Source organism: Acipenser ruthenus, chromosome 7 (genome assembly GCF_902713425.1).
Source record: "Acipenser ruthenus chromosome 7, fAciRut3.2 maternal haplotype, whole genome shotgun sequence".
NCBI classification, from domain to species: Eukaryota; Metazoa; Chordata; class Actinopteri; order Acipenseriformes; family Acipenseridae; genus Acipenser; species Acipenser ruthenus.
In genome coordinates, this window is record NC_081195.1 from 27,271,057 (window position 1) to 27,291,346 (window position 20,290).

The following is a 20,290-nucleotide window of genomic DNA, read 5'->3' on the forward strand; positions in this document are numbered from 1 at the left end:
AAGTTTTTTGACATCCAGAAGTAAATAAGGGACCAGGCGTGGCTGTGTTGATGTTCTGTGTTTTTTTTTTGTTTGTTTGTTTGGTTTTTTTTTAATATATACCAGTCACAGACAAAAGTATTTGGGCAGTTTAAAAAAATGAGAAAAACCACAAAGTGATTTCTATAGTTTCTAATTGTTCTATTGAATTGTCTTGTTATTAGCAGACCGCTAACACGTTCTGGAGCTATCGCCAAGGGCCAGCACAAACCCGGAACAGCACTGCACTTGTATCACAAATAACTGTATTTAAACCACGAGCACTAATTCACGCACTAAACAGACTTGTGTATGTGTTTTGTGTTTTGTGTGGTTGTATAAAGAATGGGACTTTTATTTCGGGACAAACCCGGGGATTACAATTTAAGTAACACACGTCGCTGTATTACTTAGCATCATTTATTGTTTACTGTTTGTTTTGCTGTCAGGCACTGGATATACAAACCCATTAAACAACATTGCACCTGGATTATAATTGTCTGTCTGTTTATTGATCACCTGCACCTGCACACTGTTAAGCCACACGTGGTGTCAGAACACGGGATCATGGACCGCAACGCACTGGCAGAGCTGCTGGAGGTGCTGGATAGCAGATGGGGGACGGAGGAGAGAAGGAGAGAGGAGCGATTCACCGGGCTCACTGAGAGGGTAGGACTGGCAATAACGCCACACCCTACAGCAGCACCCACGACGGACCCGAAAGCTTGGGCGCTGAAGATGACAGCAGAGGATAACCCAGAGGTGTACCTAGTTGCATTTGAGCGGCTAGCCACCACCGTCCCCTGCCTGATCGGGGAGGGTCAGGCAGCATACCAGGCACTGAGCGACGCGGACACAGCCAATTACGACCTGGTGAAGCTGGCCATTCTCAGTCGTCTCAACATCACCGCAGAGACTCACAGCGTACGGTTCAGGGAGTACCAAAGGTCCCAGGATACACGCCCCAGGGTGGTCTCGGAAAGGTTGTGTGATCACATGGTACACTGGCTGTCCCCTCCCAAGAAGACCAATCTGCAAATCGGGGAGGCAGTGGTAGTGGAGCAGTTTTGCCATGTGGTCAGCGCCAAAACCCAAGCCTAGATACGGCGCCACAAGCGTGAAACTGGTCGAGGACTTTGAAGACTCCCTGGTCTCGGCCCGGACAGGGATACTCACGGCTCCCGTACACCGGAGCAGCCGAGCACCTCCTCCTCTATCTCTCCCACCACCACCAGCACCGGCACTGGGATACAGACCTCCGAGACCGCCGACCCCAATGGGCCACCTTGCCTCCCCTTCATGGAGACCAAGGTTGACCCCAACTGGGGTAGAGGTGCTGCCCCTGCCCTGTTGCCATACCAGCAATGGGACAGATATCTAACCATCTAACCAGTGTGCCCTCTGTCCCCCCCACTTGTTTTAGATGCAACCAACCGGGACATCTGGCCAAGTCATGCCCCGCTGCAATGGAGTGATGTAGCGGCATGTAACTGGGCACCTGAAATAGGTAAGCGAGGGGAAAATGGTCGGGATGGGCCTTGTATTGTTAATGTGGTTTTAGGGAATGTGAATACCCACACATTAGTGGACACAGGGTGTGAGCAGACCTTAGACCTCCAGTGCGCCCCGCCCCTTTGGTTCCACTGTCGATTTTTTCCACCCCCTTTGAACGCATTGCAATGGACATAGTGGGCCCTTTGCTGCCTTCTGATTCCGGATATATTAGTGGTGGTAGATTATGCAATGCGATACCCAGAGGCAATTCCATTGAGGTCCACTAGTGCCACAAAAAGGGAGACAAAACTGAACCAGACCAATAAGCCTGACTTCTATTATATGTAAACTTATGGAAACTATAATAAGATCCAAAATGGAAAATTACCTATATGGTAACAGTATCCTGGGAGACAGTCAGCATGGTTTTAGGAAAGGGAGATTGTGTCTAACTAACCTGCTTGATTTTTTTGAGGATGCAACATCGACAATGGATAATTGCAAAACATACGACATGGTTTAATTAGATTTCCAGAAAGCTTTTGACCAAGCCCTGCATAAAAGATTCATTCTCAAAATGAACGCAGTAGGGATTCAAGGAAATGCATGCACATGGATTAGGGAGTGGTTAACATGTAGAAAACAGAAAGTACTGATTAGAGGAGAAACCTCAAAATGGAGCGAGGTAACCAGTGGTGTACCACAAGGATCAGTATTAGGTCCTCTGCTATTCCTAATCTACATTAATGATTTAGATTCTGGTATAGTAAGCAAACTTGTTAAATTTGCAGACGACACAAAAATAGGAGGAGTGGCAAACACTGTTGAAGCAGCAAAGGTCATTCAAAATGATCTAGACAGCATTCAGAACTGGGCAGACACATGGCAAATTACATTTAATAGAGAAAAGTTTAAGGTACTGCACGCAGGCAATAAAAATGTGCATTATAAATATCATATGGGAGGTACTGAAATTGAAGAAGGAATCTATGAAAAAGACCTAGGAGTTTATGTTGACTCAGAAATGTCTTCATCTAGGCAATGTGGGGAAGTGTGATAGGCTGGCTTTAGTGATGACGTCAGACCAGAAATGAGTACACACACAGACAGTAGTGGTGAGTGAATCTGAGACACTGTTGCGCTCAGTGTTTTAATAACACACCGAAAATAAAAAGGTTGAACAAAACAGAAAACAGGACACAGCACTTGAGGCCAAAATAAACAGACAAACAAAACTAATAGACACTAACAAACAGGGTGGACGAACGCTAAACACAAAACAAGTACCGTGCTGGTTCTCCAGCACGTAGTAGCAATTGTTATAAATAAACTCTCCTTTCTCTGTCACCCGTTCTCCACTCTCGAACACACAACCCCGAGTGAGTGCTTTGTGCATCTATATATACTGTTGTGCCGGGATTCAATTACTAATTAATTATTCACTTGAATCCCAGCATGTGAACTAATTCTGTGCAACCCCGTGCTCATATATTAAATACTTTAAATGCACGTGAAGTGAAGTGCAATCCCTGTGCCTAAATACAATGATACATTTTAAACACTTGTGCTCATTACCCGCATTATATCCCGTGTACCAACTACAATACACCAACATTAACAGACCACACGCAACATACAACATAAAACACAAAAATACACACAGGGGCGGGGCACATTGCCACAGGAAGCTATAAAAAAGGCCAACAAGATGCTCAGATATATTGTGAAAAGTGTTGAATTTAAATCAAGGTAATGTTAAAACTTTACAATGCATTAGTAAGACCTCATCTAGAATAATATTGTGTTCAGTTCTGATCACCTCGCTACAAAAAGGATATTGCTGCTGTAGAAACAGTGCAAAGAAGAGCAACCAGAATTATCCCGGGTTTAAAAGGCATGTCGTATGAAGACAGGCTAAAAGAATTGAATTTATTCAGTCTTGAACAAAGAAGACTACGCGGCGATCTGATTCAAGCATTCAAAATTCTAAAAGGTATTGACAATGTCGACCCAGGGGGCTTTTTTGACCTATAAAAAGAAACAAGGACTAGGGGTCACAAATGGAGATTAGATAAAGGGTCATTCAGAACAGAAAATAGGAGGCACTTTTTTACTCAGAGAATTGTGAGGGTCTGGAACCAACTCCCCAGTAATGTTGCTGAAGCTGACACCTTGGGATACTTCAAGAAGCTGCTTGATGAGATTCTGGGATCAATAAGCTACTACTATTATTATTATTATTATTATTATTATTTAGCAGACGCCCTTATCCAGGGCAACTTACAATTGTTACAAGATATCACATTATTTTTACATACAATTACCCATTTATACAGTTGGGTTTTTACTGGAGCAATCTAGGTAAAGTACCTTGCTCAAGGGTACAGCAGTGTCCCCCACCTGGGATTGAACCCACAAGCCTCCTGTCAAGAGTCCAAAGCCGTAACCACTACTCCACACTGCTGCCCCTGACAACTGCTGCCCCTACTAACAACCAAACGAGCAAGATGGGCCGAATGGCCTCCTCTCGTTCGTAAACTTTCTTATGTTTCTTATGTAAACGCTATTGCCAAATTCGATGCGTACCCTATGCCTCGGGTCGACAAACTTCTAGATAGACTTGGAAAGGCTAAGTTTATCTCTACTCTGGACCTGACAAAGGGATACTGGCAGATCCCCTTAACCCGCAGTTCTAGAGAGAAAACCGCATTTTCAACCCCTGAAGGGCTGTTTCATTTCAAAATCATGCCGTTTGGGCTACATGGTGCGCCTGCTGCCTTTCAGAGACTGATGGACCAGGTCTTATGGTCACATCGTGAATATGCAGCAGCGTATATTGATGACGTCGTTATTTACATCTCCACCTGGCAAGAGCATTTGGCTAGGATTGCAGCCGTCCTTCAGTCTCTAAGGGAAGCCCGACTGACAGCTAACTTGGGAAAAAGTACGTTTGCCAAAATACTCAATATTTGGGATTTTTAATGTGGAATGGAAGGGTGAAACCCATTGTCACCAAAATCCAGGCTTTGGTAGACGCGGCAATTCCCAAAACTCAGGTGAGGTCGCTACTGGGATTAGTCGGTTATTACCGCCGCTTTATCCCCGAGTATGCCACAGTGGTTAACTCTTTAGTCGACCTCACCAAAAAGAGTGCACCACGTTTGATTAAATGGTCAGTAGAGTGTCAGGGGGCGTTTGATACTATTAAACGAAGACTCTGCCAGGCCCCCACTCTAATCACACCGGATTCATCCTCCACACCGATGCGTCGAGTAGAACACCCGATATTGTACATCAGTAAAAAGATGCTCCCTCAGGAGCGCAGCTACTCCGTAGTCAAAAAGGAGTGTTTGGCCATTAAATGGGCTTCTCACTCCTTACGATACTACCTGCTGGGACACTCATTTGATCTTGTCACACACACCACGCCCCAATCAAGTGGTTCAGCACAATGAAGGACAGCAATGCCCGGATAGCTCGGTGGTATCTGGCGTTGCAGCCTTTCAGTAATGGGGGAGTAATGGGAAAGGTAGATTCAGCCGAGTGTTCCTTCGGCTCCACTCTGAGCGGTGGGATATGTGACAGAAAGACAATGATTCTTGGTGGTAAATCTCCTCCCGACCTGTGAGGGCGCTAAGTAATGGGAACAGAGTACCCTGTACTGCTTGGCCTGACACTTCATTCCGAGGGTTAGAAGGAAGTCAGTCATTTAGAAAAGGGGCGGGGCTTCGGTACATTAACTCATCTACCCGGAAGGGAAATGATGTGGCAGCTCCGGATCGGAGGAGCGACTGCAATCGTTTACCAAGGGGTCATGAGTGACGGTATAAGTAGGTGACGAAGCGATGGTTCCTTCATTTTGGTTAGAGAAAAGAACCCGGAAGGACCTGTGTTTTGTGTATCCATATCGTGAGTGTTTGTTTGTTTGTCTCCAACTGTGTCTTGTTATTAGCAGATGGCTCACACGTTCCGGAGCTATCGCCAAGGGCCAGCACAAACCCAGAACAGCACTGCACGTGTATCACAAATAACTGTATTTAAACCACAAGCACTAATTCACGCACTAAGAGACATGTGTATGTGTTTTGTGTTTTGTGTGGATGTATAAAGAACGGGACTTTTATTTCGGGACAAACCCGGGGATTACAATTTAAGTAACACACGCCGCTGTATTACTTAACATCATTTATTGTTTACTGTTTGTTTTGCCATCAGGCACTGGATATACAAACCCATTAAACAACATTGCACCTGGATTATAATTGCCTGTCTGTTTATTGATCACCTGCACACTGTTAAGCACTTTGCCACAGGCGGTCACTAGCATCAGAACAGCAGGTTAAGGTAGCGGCCGGTTTTACCTGTTCACTGGGAGCACGAGCGGCATGATCTCTTCAGCTGGTAGAGAGAGGACCTGGAGGTGTCTTGGAATCACAGCTCAAATAATGTGCTCTAAGCTCCTAGTACTTATACCTTGTTTCAAACAACTTTTTTTTTTTCTTTGCCTTAATACATGTCAGAAAAATGTTAATTTGGATATTCGTCACAACACTAAAAACAAAATCACTCTTTACATGTGCTGGGCCTAAGCCCTGCCACAGACATATTTCACAAATTTTCCTGAGCTGTGAACTCGTAATAAATGACCCCCTGAAACAATGAGTCTGTTTAACCCTTTCCTACCTTACATGTATTAAACACAAAAAAATAAATTTTGCTTGATGGTAAGAGCTGACAATTCCGAAAAAGAAGGGATATTGTCAGGTAAGGCCGTCACTGCGCCGTTCTGACAAGGCTTTCCAGCACACACTGCTTAACTGGTATAATGAGATGGGCCGGGAGCAGAACAGCCAATATCTTAACCAAGCCCCCAAAGACAGAAAGAAGCGATCATAAAAGCATGTAGTCAGGGTGACGTGGGCAGAGACTGCTTCTGTTCATTGGAAGTTGAGTTTTGCTTGACTGACTGGCTGGGGCCATGTGGCCTCCCACCTTCTGCTGAGGATGAATCAGTGAATCCTCCACAGGGTAAGTGTGCATCTTCAGAAAGTTCACCATGTTCTTTTCCTGTTTACAGGGTTGAAGTCGGCCATCTAGAAAGGGGGCGGAGCTACGGTATACCAAGTCCAGAGGGATAGCGATGTGGCAACCGCGGATTGGAGGAGAAACGGCTGCACTCGCTAACCAAGGGGGCGTGACTGATGGTACAAAAGGGGACGTGGCTAGGTGATCTGTTCCTTTTGTTATGGTTAAGCTGAACTGAGAAAGGAGTACTGTGAATTACCGTGAGTGTTTTGTTTGTTATTGTCGTTTCTAAAATGTACTTGTTTGTTCTTATTAGAAGGCTAACACGATCCGGAGCTGTCGCTAAAAGCCAGCACTAAACCTGGACAACACTGCACAACTGTGCATGAATAAATTGTATTTCACCAAGAGCACTTTAGCACTCACTCTGGACTTGACCGTGTGTGTGTCTTTGTGTGTGTTCTACTGTGTGTATTCTTTCAAACTGTGTATTATTATTTCTGTGTATTACACATTGCTGTGAATTGCCTGAGTGTATTCTTTGTGGTCACCAGACCAGGATTATAAATAAACATATCGTTTGGACCGTGAACTTTGTTGTCTGTCTTCTGTTTCGTAATCACATCACCACTACACCTGCACACTGCAAACCATTTTACCACAATACGCTAGGAAAATAATGTTGTTTAAATGCTTGTGATGGTATCTGATGTCTAGACATATGCAGGTGATACTTGGTATATGTTCTGATGTGTTGCTCGTATCTTGATAAGTTGTTTTTGTAACTTCTGATTAAATTATTTAACATTTTCTACTAGTCTACTCAATAAGCACTATCAAGCACTTAGTGGAATCTAAGGCATAAAGGACATTATTAAATTGTGCCATGTCTCATGTGTTTTAAGTAGAAATACATGTTCACATTTATTTAAGGACCTTCAATCCTGCTTGAATAAGAACTGTATTTATACTTTGAATATGTGTATCTGTGGTGGACCAATAAAACCCTGGACATGCAACCTAATTAATAAATATGCCTCACAATCACAGGACATAAAGCACAGTATTCCTTTAACTTGGGACCACAAGCCTCTGTGTGTTGGCTGAACGTCGACACAATGAAATGGTAAATGGGCTTAATATTACCAGATAGTGGAGGTAACTCCTCTTCGTTTCTCCTTCTTTTTCGTATTGTCCCATCCTCTGCTGAAGACGGGGCAATGGCCAGGGCTGCTAGCTGTCCTGAAGTGAAGTCTGGTGTCAAGGTTGATGACTCTTCTGTATGCTTACTTTTCAAATGCTCCATTGCAATCAGATGTAGAAGAAAGATCTAGCCAGCACTGCAGATTAAACCGTCCTTTCTGATCAGGCTGTGGAAACAATACAACAGACAAGAGTTAGGAATCTACACAGACTCTCTGCAGCCCTGTGACAACCTGGTCAACATTACTGCTCAGCTCAGCACTGCCACTCGCCCCATGATTACACAGAGGAGTGAGGAATCTACACAGACTCTCTGCAGCCCTGTGACAACCTGGTCAACATTACTGCTGAGCTCAGCACTGCCACTGGCCCCATGTTCACTAAGCAGATCTACATCGGGCTCCACTGATCCGTAACTGGGGAAACTGACCAATAACAAGTGCACACGTGTGGTGGGTAGTTAAAATACTCCGTCTGTCAAATCTGTATACAGCCTGAGATCACAACGGAGCGAAATGGCAAACGGATGGGCAGACAGAGGATGAGGTGCTAGTCTTGCATGACTGCACTCATTAAACAGTATCGAAACAAGCGCTCTGCCTCGGGGTTCTAACCATTGAGCATTAATGAGCTAGGTAATCACATGACCAAGTGATGTCAAATGAGTGACTCAGTGCTGAAGAGGTCCATAGGGATGTGCTGGATTTGTGAGGAAAAACTTATTGTAGCAACACCGGGGTTGAAATAAGCATCTAACAGTATTTAAAGTATTAAAGTACTTCTACGCATCTATCTATAGGTGTATATAGCCTCTATGCTGGATGCACAAAAAATCAGTCATGCCAATAAAGCAATTGAAATTGAAAAAATTGAATTGAGAGAGAGTGAGAGAGAGAGAGGAGAGAGAGAGACAGAGACAGAGAGAGAGAGAGAGAGAAGCCGGTGGAAGTTAAATGAAAACAAAGAGAACGAGATTAGGTACAGCGAGCGGCTGGGATTTTTTTGTGCATGGACAGTGTCAGTTTCGTTTCTTTTCTTCGTGGACTCACTCTGGGAGGAACGCGGGACTTGGTGATTTGAAGATAATTGAAATGAGGTACTGACAATAATTTTTGCGTTTGTTGTTTACGTTTTGGTGTTAATCGGGCAGCTTCACTGTGAACTCTGTATACTGTCGGCTTTCCTACAGGAGAAGTGTATTTATCCGCTATACTAGAACACAAAGATTTTTAGAGACCTTGTTGTATGCAACTGTTTTTCTTTTTAATGTTTTTATTGTTTGTGTACCTTCCTCTTTTTAAACTCCGGTGCTTGTTGTATGGGATTACCATGAGGATTTAAAGGCTATGTCTGCAAGCAGGAAAGTATAGTTTTAAATATTTTTTTTTTGCTCGAGCTTGTGTTTTAGCGTTTTTTTCTTTTCTTTTATTATTAAATTGAATTTACTTGAATTGTTGCTACTACTCCTATTGCTTGAAGTTCCGAGTACTTATATTGGATCAGTACAGTTGAGGGTGTAGATTGCGAGCTCCTGGCAGCGGACAGTTCCAGTCTGTGAGCGGTAGCACCTACTCTGAATTCTGGATACTTGCTGGGTCTGCGCAGCAGAGCGGGGACCGGAAGGACAGCGCGTGGGAGCAGTGAACTCCAACCTGTGAGACGGCAGCATATCACTGCGGGGCTCGGGGCGGAATAAGGAGAGAGACGTGGGTCAAGCCAGTGCCGGCAGGGAAGTAAACCAGCGTGCGCTGGACTACCATAGTAAATATAGTGGTGATTTACTTTGCGTTCATTCCCTGAAGGTTGTTCTTGCTTGTCCCTCCCAGGTTTTCCCTGGGATCTCTCCTGAGGCCTTCAGCTGAAGCGCAGTGCCCTATTGGGAGGGTGGCCCAAACAGGCGTCGGGACACGGGCCCTAAGAGGAGGTCTGGACCAGGGAGTGGACGAAGTATGGTCATCCGGTCACGCCTTGGACTATCAGTTTGGGACTGAGGGGTTGGGGTGTATAACTGCCTTTTGTTTTTTGTATATTTGGTTGCATTATTCAGGCTTCTCCTTGTGAGAGCTGGAGAAAACAGATTGTTATATTGAGAAATTATCTAGCCTAAAGAGTGAATAAAGCAACTTTTAAAAATCTAAAATACTTATCTGTGCTGTGTGTGTTAACTCCTGGGGTAATAAAAGAAAGAACCTGGTTAAGAAGAGAATTATAATTTACTTTTTTGGAAGGACCTTGACAAAACAAGGTGGCGTAGTCAACAGTAAGTCTTTCATAGAATGTATTTTTTTTAAAAGAAGAGAAAAAACATTATTTTATCAGCTGTCACTTGGCCTGCGATAGGCTGCGACACTAGAATGCTCTCATTTGTTTAAATGACTGTCAATCATCAAAACCTGCACCCTGTGCCCTTTCATTTACCAGCTACAGCGCCTGTCATTCAAAGTACCTACTTTGAAATTAGCGGGTTAAGGTGTACGTAAGCTTTTGCTTTAGGTACACAGTGACAGTTACTAGTTTGATTTGAAAATGGGACACAAGAGGAAAACACTTAATGAATATTGTGCACAATCCCCTGACCGACGGCTGAAGTCTCCACGGCAGTACGAAGCGGGCCCGTCTGCCTTGCCTTTCAGTTACTCCTGTGCAAGTTAGTTCTGTTCAGTTATCTAATGTTTTGTTCTGTGCATATTATTTTTACTTGTAAATTTGTTATAAAAGTCTGTGTAATACACTTTGATATGCTGTGTTTTCTACGGTTTAATTGAGACCATTTTTTAATTTGTGTAGGATCTTTATGTTTACAAGGTATAGCTCTCCTGTGACCAAACGTTATTTCAATTAAAATGTTGGTAACCATGGTTTTGTTGCATGTTGAATATGATAAAGGGGTTTCATCGTGGTTTTCTTTTGAAACCTCTCCAATCACTTGGAAATAATTTGTTAGTTTCCTCATCTTGGTTTGACAAGTTTTCAAACTGTCTGGAAACGATTAGCCATGGGCGCGTTGTTAAATTCACCGCTGCATGCACCGATGTAAAGCGGATTCACCAAACCGTTATTAAATTCACCAGGAGTTACTCAACGAACTGTTGTTAAATTCACCGCTGCATGCACCGATGTAAAGCGGATTCACCAAACCGTTGTTAAATTCACCAGGAGTTACTCAACGAACTGTTGTTAAATTCACCAGGAGTTACTCAACGAACTGTTGTTAAATTCACCGGTGCGTCACCGCTGAAGCAGTGGATTCACCGGGGATGAGAGTCGGTGAACTGCAGCAAAACCAAAATGGCCGCTCCCACTGTGGAAGTTTGTCTTGTACGGAGATACTATTATCAATGTAACTGTAGATTCAGAGACGCCACGTCTTTTGAAAATGGGTATGGAGTTGTGTTTTTTAAATAAATAAATAACTGTGCTTATAAACATATTGATAAACAATATCACATTTGCCAACTTATCCAGAGTAGCCGACTGAGCTGGTGACGTACACGAACTCGAGATGAGAGAGAACTAAACCTTCGTCCCAACAAGCTTTCAGCTCGCACAGGTCAATCACAGCCTTGCATGCCGCAGCAGCAAGCTTTCTATTATTATCAGCTATGTTGATTCACCAAACTGTTGTTAAATTCCCCCACCGATGAGCATCAAGTGATGTCACTTCCGACTCAGCGATGCAGAGCACCGATGAATTAACAACGCATCCCATCGCACTGATAAATCAGTGAAACTGGCGGGTTATGGAATTTGTAGTTTTTATTGGAGCCAGCATTACACTTCAGCCATCAACACCTGACAGAAGGATATCTACATCATCATATGGAAGGAAGCGCAAATGGATAGAGACGCAGATGGATCACATTAGTTTACTGTAAAGCTACGTCTTAGTTGGTGCTTATCTTGGCGAGAGCCGAGTTCAAATCAGCATGAAGTTTTAACATCTACTCTCGTGTAATGGAAATCATGTGTGATTAACAGTGGGCAGTGCACACCAATAAACTACATCTCCAGAGTACATTACGATTTAACTATGAGTTTAGTCCGACTGAGTTTTTTTATTGTCTTGTTTTATACTTTCAGCTGAAAAAGATGTTTTTTTTAATTTCTTTTTTTTATAGTAAACCTTTAGGAATTTCTAGTCGCACATGTGCACCTAAATTCAAATGTCCTTTCGCACTAGCATTGTTTTAGTCTCATGCAGAAACAGTCTGGGTATTTTCATCTGTGCTACTGGACGACACAGAACGCTCTCCCCATCAGCCATAACAAGCTGTTGTATGCTTATATGTTGGTGTCAGTATTTTTTCATGCTTCTGCCGTGACGTCAGACCACTCGTCATCCCTGTCACAGTAACATAAATGAAATAACCTGTCATTTGTGTCATAGCTTTGTTTGGTATATTGTGATGCTAAGGGAGATTGAAAAGTAAAATGCAGATTATACTCTATTGAGTTTATTTTGAGTTTATTGAGTAGAGTTTATGTACATTCTCTACGCACAATATACTGTGCAGGAAGAACTTGTTAGATCAATGATTGTTTACTTATAACAAACCTACTAGGTCTACTGTAATTATCACGTGCCTAAAGTTTCAATACATTTAAAGAAACTAGAGGTTGAACTCAAAGGCAAGTCCTGTCCGACACAAACATGCGCTCTGAAATTAACAAGACCTCACACACTCAAAGTCTCCAGTCATTACACAGGCACTATAAACACAACTCCAAATATGAGTCAAAAGCAGTTACATGAGGCTCTCAAAGTCTGTTTCAGTTCCTGATGAGGAAATGCATGAATACCAGGACACTGTTAATATGCCCAAGTCTAAAGGCTGCTGCACCCCACAATAAGCAGGTCAGGTTCAATGGTTATACATGTGGTGTGAGAACAGGTAGAGAAAGAACAATCTGATCTGAATGAACCTCGTACCCTTTTACAGACATTCTTTAGCTCAAGTTATTAAGAGCATCTGGAGGCTGTCTGTCTGTCACACTTACAGATCTCTTGACTTAAGTTCTTATACATTTCAGCTCATTTAATTGTGATGAAACTTGGCTTGGGCTTTCTTTAGTAAAAGTTATTAAGAGTATCGGAATGTGTGGTTATATTGAGGCAGCTGTCTGTCTGTATGTCAAACCTACATTTGAACCGCGGTTCAGGGTCGTGAAACATCCTTAGTTTGCCGTTCATATACTTGTATTATAGAGTATTTGTGGAAATGTTGAAATCGGCAGCAACATCTTTCTTTTTTGTACAGTGGTGCATTATCCATCGCTTATAACACCTTCACCTTTGTCTGCAAGGATAGTGCAGTTTTAGCGGGAGCGCTATGGCAACTCCAAATGCATCATAGGATCTGTAGTCTCCAAACAGCACTGAAATACAGTGCAGAGGCGCTAATGTGGATACAAGTTCATGCATTTCCCAATATCCTTTACACTCAGCGGTTCAAAATAGGGACATTCGTTTTATTCTGTTTTTAGGCTTCAAAATAATTTGCACTTACAGGAAATTAGTGTTAAGTGAATTTGTGTTACAAGAAGTAATTTACAATAAGCGAGTGCACAATTTTGCCGGGTACTGTAATTAATTCGTCCTATCAGGACATTTGTCTAATCTGAGTTCTTAACGAGAATTGACTGTAAATATATGTGTTTCTATTATTTATAACATTCCATTCTATTTAAACTGCATATTAAAGCTTGCTGCAGGTTTAATGTACATCACGTGATAAGCAGCAACACATATAAAGGTTTAACATTTTCATGTTACAATGTATATTATAGTATTTAATACAGTGCAACAGATCCATTTCAAAAGCAAGGACTTCCTTTTTATTGTTTAGGCAACATGTTTCAAGGACTTCATTTGCTCCAGATAATCAGATCTATTCTGCTGCTTTTCATACACAGTCAAATGTAATATTGTATAATAAGCAAACATAGAAAGAAACATCTTTTTGTAAGGTGTGCTTTAGTTAAAGTGTAAGTAGTGAGGTTCCAGAGAATACAGCGTTATGCGACCCCGCGTATTGCTACAGCTGTTTAAACATACCTGTCAATTTTATTTTATTGTTAACATCCTGACTTTTTACACTTTTTAACTCGGTTTCAAAGCTCTTTTCAAAATAGCTGCTCTAGTCACTGGGATTTGAGATCTGTCCTCTAAAACTCTGCAGGAAGAGCGATTGAAAATAAATAAATAAACAAACATAACAAGTGCTTTGGCTTTTCTGTTCCGTACCACATCATGGATCGTTATTGCTGTGTTTCCCTGTTTGACAATGTGGGCAATAATTCTTACACTATCAGTGCACTAGAGGCCATTTTGAAATGGTGAGCAATGTTTTCAATCGGCTCATCCAACTCTAATTTGTTTTTTTTAATACTCACTTTAACAGTAAGCGTTACAATTCTAAACTCCAATCTCAAATAATAAAATGTACAATCCTCGGCTCCAGATTGATGCGATCTGGCAAAGGCAGTAGAATTCAGTTTCACAGCCAACTGATTAAACAGAACTATATACAGGAACCAAACTTCAAAACTACTGATGGGTAATAATAAGAAAAACTAGCAAACAAAATGCCTGAATGGGGTATCACACAGGGCATCTGCAGGAAGGATGTGGTAGTGTAGCCAGTAGTAGATACTGGAGCGGCCAGGCAGTAAGAAGTCAACAGACAAGATGTTGCAAGTCTTTATTCCCACCACTTCCAAAGTGCAGCAGTAGAACACTTTACAGGAACAAGACTGGCCAGTTATAACACTGACACAAAACAACACAGAGAAATGGTATTTGCAATAGCTACTCCAGGAACACTCAAGCAAGTGCCCCCCTTTCCACTGCAGTCCCTTAATAACCTGCACTATCTTACAAGCACCTCCTCAGAGGAGAGACAGCCTGTAACTGATTCACAGGGAGCTCATATACCTGCTTGCTAGCAATCCCCACCCCCTGGACTAGTCTAAAAAACAGAAACAAATCTTCTATTACCAACATGGTTATTTGACTCAATGTCACTAAACTATAACACATAATCGTTAATTCCATTAACATTCTGATTCCATTTCCTGTAATACTAATTTTAAAACCCATACCTTCTGATTATCTCTTATGGAGTTTACTTCCCCATAGACTTGTATTATGCTCACGCCCTGCCGCATAATAACAGCGTTCTACACGCGCCCAAGCATGGCGTCCCCCATCTCACAGACATGCAGCACCGCACGCAATTCTAGTGCTCCATGCCAGTACATTGTAAAGCCCAAGCATGGCGTCCCCCATCTCACAGACATGCAGCACCGCACGCAATTCTAGTGCTCCATGCCAGTACATTGTAAAGCCCAAGCATGGCGTCCCCCATCTCACAGGCATGCAGCACCGCACGCAATTCTAGTACTCCATGCCAGTACATTGTAAAGCCCAAGCATGGCGTCCCCCATCTCACAGGCATGCAGCACCCCACGCAATTCTAGTGCTCCATGCCAGTACATTGTAAAGCCCAAGCATGGCGTCCCCCATCTCACAGGCATGCAGCACCGCACGCAATTCTAGTGCTCCATGCCAGTACATTGTAAAGCCCAAGCATGGCGTCCCCCATCTCACAGGCATGCAGCACCCCACGCAATTCTAGTGCTCCATGCCAGTACATTGTAAAGCCCAAGCATGGCGTCCCCCATCTCACAGACATGCAGCACCCCACGCAATTCTAGTGCTCCATGCCAGTACATTGTAAAGCCCAAGCATGGCGTCCCCCATCTCACAGACATGCAGCACCCCACGCAATTCTAGTGCTCCATGCCAGTACATTGTAAAGCCCAAGCATGGCGTCCCCCATCTCGCAGACATGCAGCACCGCACGCAATTCTAGTGCTCCATGCCAGTACATTGTAAGTGATATTATAACACCATTATATTTTAACAAGCCCTGCGAGATAAACATCAGCATCATTTACTTAAATTAAACATTACAACTTCACTGTTGTGATATAATACATTTAAATAAACTTTCAGGTTTCCCCATTGTATCTCACCAACCCACCGGTAAGTACATCATTTATTTCCCTTTTCTCTATTCACAATAGTTTACACTGGTATTATTTACTTAATCCTTTATTTGTACAGTGATAACATTCATTTATAAGACTGTCATGCTCAACCGGCACAGAGAAAACAAGTCTTGGTCAACAGTCTACTTTAACCAGTCCAGGGATGAAGTTTTTACACTTTTTATTTTAGACAGTTCATTTCCAGAGTGTCTTCCATGAGGAAGCCTATTTGACTTCATCAAGGCATCAGAGGTGTCCCTTGCCTAATCTCAGCCTCAGTACAACCAAAAACACAAATACCAAACTGCATTGCCTCCATATATACCTGTCCAGGTAACCCCACCTCAGGACTAGCCCAGGTGTATGAGTGAACTTTTAAAATCTAAATATTTAATAATTCTAATAATTCAATATTTTTTTTTTATTTTTTATATCATGGTATATCCACAGAAAATAGTTTAATATGTTTTTTACGTTTTAATTTACCTCCCAGCAAGTAAACCCATCAGTTAGTTTATGTAATCCCCCCTGTTGCTCAGGATATAATAGTATCTTCCTATAATCATAACTCATTCTAGTGAAGTTACTGCAAGGAAGGCCCGGTGAAAATCGCAGATTTTTTTTTTTTTTTTTTTTTTTTTTTTAATTCACTGCAGTGTCACGAGTAAAGTGTCGTATTTTGCAGAATGTGCCGGAACTATTTTATAAATTATGTGTAGTTTGTTTGTTTATTTATTTATTTATTTTATAAACAGCAAATAGAGATATACATGCACTGATATCATCAAATTTAACGTCAAAGTTATTCAAGCACTTTACAATAGCTTGTGAAAAGGTGTTTTAATTAACAGGCTGTCGGTAAAATGTATCTGCCATGGCAGCTTTCGGTTCTAGTAAGTCAGATGGATGGTCACCATGTAAGCCAATGTTTGGCAAATCCGGCCCGCTGACCTGTGCTGTCCGGCCCGCAAAAGACTACTTGGCAGGGATATTAAAAAATAAAAAATAAAAAAATCGCTTGGAATTTTTTTAAAGCTTAATTGTTTTGTTCCTTGCGTTTCATGTTTGTTACACTCAACATCGCAGAATGAAAAAAAAAAAAAAAATTGCAAAAACTTAACTGCGTCGTGGCAAATTCAATGAACAAAATCACATTTTCCGTCTGCGGTCAGTTTTAGAACATTCATGACGTGATCCCTCTTTGAAAAATGGAGGAACTAAACGCAATTCGTTTTATTCGAAACCGCCAGACACGTATAGGTCGGGTTTTTAAAGATAGGCAAAACCCTCTTGAGGTTTTCAGCGAGTACGAAGTAAGAATACGGCCCAACTATCTATCGGATCAAGCATGTTTGTTAATTTAGACCAAGATCAGAATCGGATCAGAGCTGATCAGACGTTTTTAAAATGGACCATGCATCATCAAAATACATGACTGAAACCTTTTTAAAATTGCTAACATCATGTTTAAATAAGCACTATACTGAATTTGGATAACTAACGATAAAACTTGCTTGCAGGGATATCCAAAAAATATTTCCTTCAGATTGAAACGAAGATCATTTAACGTTTTCAAAAACATTAAGCAACAATGCATTTAAAAAGTAGCTGTAACAGCACTGTATTAAGATAATCGCAATTAGAAAAAAAAAATTGTACAATATTAGTTTGTGTTTAGCTATATCTGACATTTCTGTTTTCGCCGTATACCTACAGAAAAAATAGACCTGACTGCGTAATGATGTTTCATAAATAATATTTCTACGTTTTCTGTGTTGACAGTCATACTGGCGTTCTCATGTTATCCATTACAATTAAAGCAATAATAAGATGTAACGTTGTTTTTTTTAATGCATATCATTTCCCCCCCAATTCCTTTTTTCTCAGTAACTTAAGCTTACCTTTTCACAGCCTCAATCTCCCCCTGTCCGCGACATTTTCCAGTTGCAGCTCTCTGTCAGCACTTGATTACTTGCTCAAATTGTGTTGATAATTTGCGCTGAACCGACGCTGCCGCTAGATGTGTGTGTGTATGGAGGCTACACCGCTGCAAAATACCTGTGTGTCCGTCACAAAATACACACGACCGTGATTACGGGAACATTTATTAAAACATTTTAAAAAACCTGATACCGGTATTAATATACTTGATCTGTTTTTACAGAATCGTTTTAAATTATACATGTACAGTAGTTGCTTCTGATTCATGTCGTTTAAATTAAACGCACTTTTTCTGACATTCGGATTCTTCAATCTCGGCGCCACGCATACTAGCTTCTCATTGGTCAGTTTCCATAGTAACGGCTCCGCAGCTCCAGGATCGGATCAAGATTTCGGATCAGAGGAGCTTGATCATGACCCGTTTAGTACAACGCCTTTTCATGATCCGGCTCCAGTGAGCCCGGTTCCGATCCTGTTTCTTGATCTCGTAGGCAGTCCTCCAAAGATTCTTGAGTCAGCCGGTTTCGTGCATCGGTTTTGCTGGCGCGTCCCCCAGTGCATGCTGGGATGGCAGGTCAGACAGAGAAGGTAATTTTCAGTTTGAATAGTTTTAGTTAGGCCGTTACAATTTTAAATCACGTATGAACATATGTATATATATCAATTCTATAATCTCTTTCTTGTGATACTCGGCAACTTTAGGTAAGTATTCACGTCTAAGCTGGGCTGATGAAGGAATCGCTCCACCATGTCTACACTCAGTCTGAAGAATATATGTAACTTTTGGTTGTCCGATTTTTCAAGAGGGATATTTGTGCAAAGAAACGCCTTGTCAGGTCACAATGTAATGTGTTTTGTGCTTCACGGTTTTCAGTGCACGCTTGGAACATAGAAGTCACGTTTTTTTTGTTTCTAATGTAAGTAAAGCAGTCGCAGTGCTGCTCTGGATTTCCGCCTTTCTCTTTCGGTGAATACTTGAATCTAAATGCCTGTCAACAGACGACTTTCGGTAGTGAGTAACGTTGCAGGACGTACAGAAGAGCTTGTAACACTCCTGCTGGATACTGCTTTACGTGATCTACTGCAGGCACATTTTTAGCTTTTTTAAGAGATATCCGTTGTCTTATTTACAGTGTGTAGTACTGTAGTTTCACGCCTAGATTAATCACTGCACAGCACTATGTGCATGGCAAATAGTACACACAGGCTCACAGCAGAGCTGTTCAGTTTAGTTAATGTGATTTTTTTTGTAAGAAATACAAATAATAATTATGAAAATACATTTTTATTTCTTAAGAATATTGAAAAGATCATGGTATGGTCTAATTTCACAGTTTCCGCGCAGTCCGTGAAATCACGATTCACACAGGGCCTCAATTACTAGGGCTCTCGAGTCAACCTGGCACCCCTTAGGCTCAATAACTGGTTACGCCACCTTTAGCCTCAATAACTGCAACCAAACACTTCCTGTAGTTATTGATTAGTCTCTCACAGCACTGTGGAGGAATTTTGGCCCACTCCTCCATGCCGAACTGCTTCAACTCAGTGACATTTGTGGGTTTTCAAGCATGAACTGCTCGTTTCAGGTCCTGCCACAACATCTCAATTCTTGAGGATCATCCAGGTCCTTTTTGGCAAACTTGAGACAAGCATTCATGTTCTTCTTAGTGAGCAATGGTTTCCGCCTTGCTACTCTGCCATGAATCCCATTTTTGCCCAGTGTCTTTCTGATGGTGGAGTCATGAATACTGACCTTAGCCAAAGCGAGAGAGGCCTGCAGATCCCTGGATGTTGTTCTAGGGCTCTTTGTGACTTCCTAGATGATTTTATGCCTTGCTCTTGGAGAGATTTTGGCAGGACGTCCACTCCTGGGAAGATTCACTACTGTCCCAAACTTTTTCTCTGACTGTGGTTTGGTGGAGCCCCAGAGCCTTAGAAATGGCTGTGTAACCCTTTCCAGACTGATAGGCATCAACAACTTTTTTCCGGAGGTCTTCAGGAATTTCTTTTGTTCATGGCATGATGTGCCTCTAGAACCTGTGTGCTGACAGCTTCACTCTGATGGTAAGGGCCAAAGTTAGTCTGATTTATATTGGGCAGGGCTGGCCCAAATCAGGCCTGGTTGTTAACCAAAGTACTCAAACAGCTGACCCTAATTATCCCTTTAATTGGGTTGAGTTAACTAGGGGAGGCAATAACTTTTTCACACCTGAAGATTATATGTTTGATTACCTTGCACACCGAACAAATGAAAGAAGCACCAAACTTTGGTGTCATTTTTTCTCTCAAACTCCCTCTATATACTACTACAACCCACAAAAAAATCTGACCAAATACAATGTGAAAAATGTGCAAAAGTGCAGAAAATCAGACAGGGAGCAAATACTTTTTCACGGCACTGTAATACTATTTAAATGGAACCCGGACATGAGCTGAACTAGCTAAGCTACTGCCATCACATTCAAATCTCCCTACTTACCCATGTAAATCTTTATTACTGGGTGACCAGACGACTCAGTGTCATCAGTGAGACACGTTTCTTCTGAACACACTATGG

General features: G+C 42.0%; 1 protein-coding gene across 2 annotated transcripts in view; it reads right to left on the bottom strand.

The window, feature by feature from the left end:
- LOC117969223 (NACHT, LRR and PYD domains-containing protein 12-like) overlaps window positions 1-20,290 on the bottom strand; it is a 243,786-nt gene that overhangs the window by 206,926 nt on the left and 16,570 nt on the right. Inside the window, exons 1-2 of one of the 2 annotated variants that reach the window (XM_059026731.1) lie at window positions 17,694-17,751; window positions 7,684-7,907 (exon numbers count right to left, since the gene is read on the bottom strand). In XM_059026731.1, the coding sequence (XP_058882714.1) occupies window positions 7,684-7,843 (160 nt within the window). In that variant the 5' untranslated portion in view covers window positions 7,844-7,907; window positions 17,694-17,751. Of the gene's footprint in view, window positions 1-7,683; window positions 7,908-17,693; window positions 17,752-20,290 lie in introns of those variants that run through there. The other variant, XM_059026730.1, reaches the window with a different exon arrangement.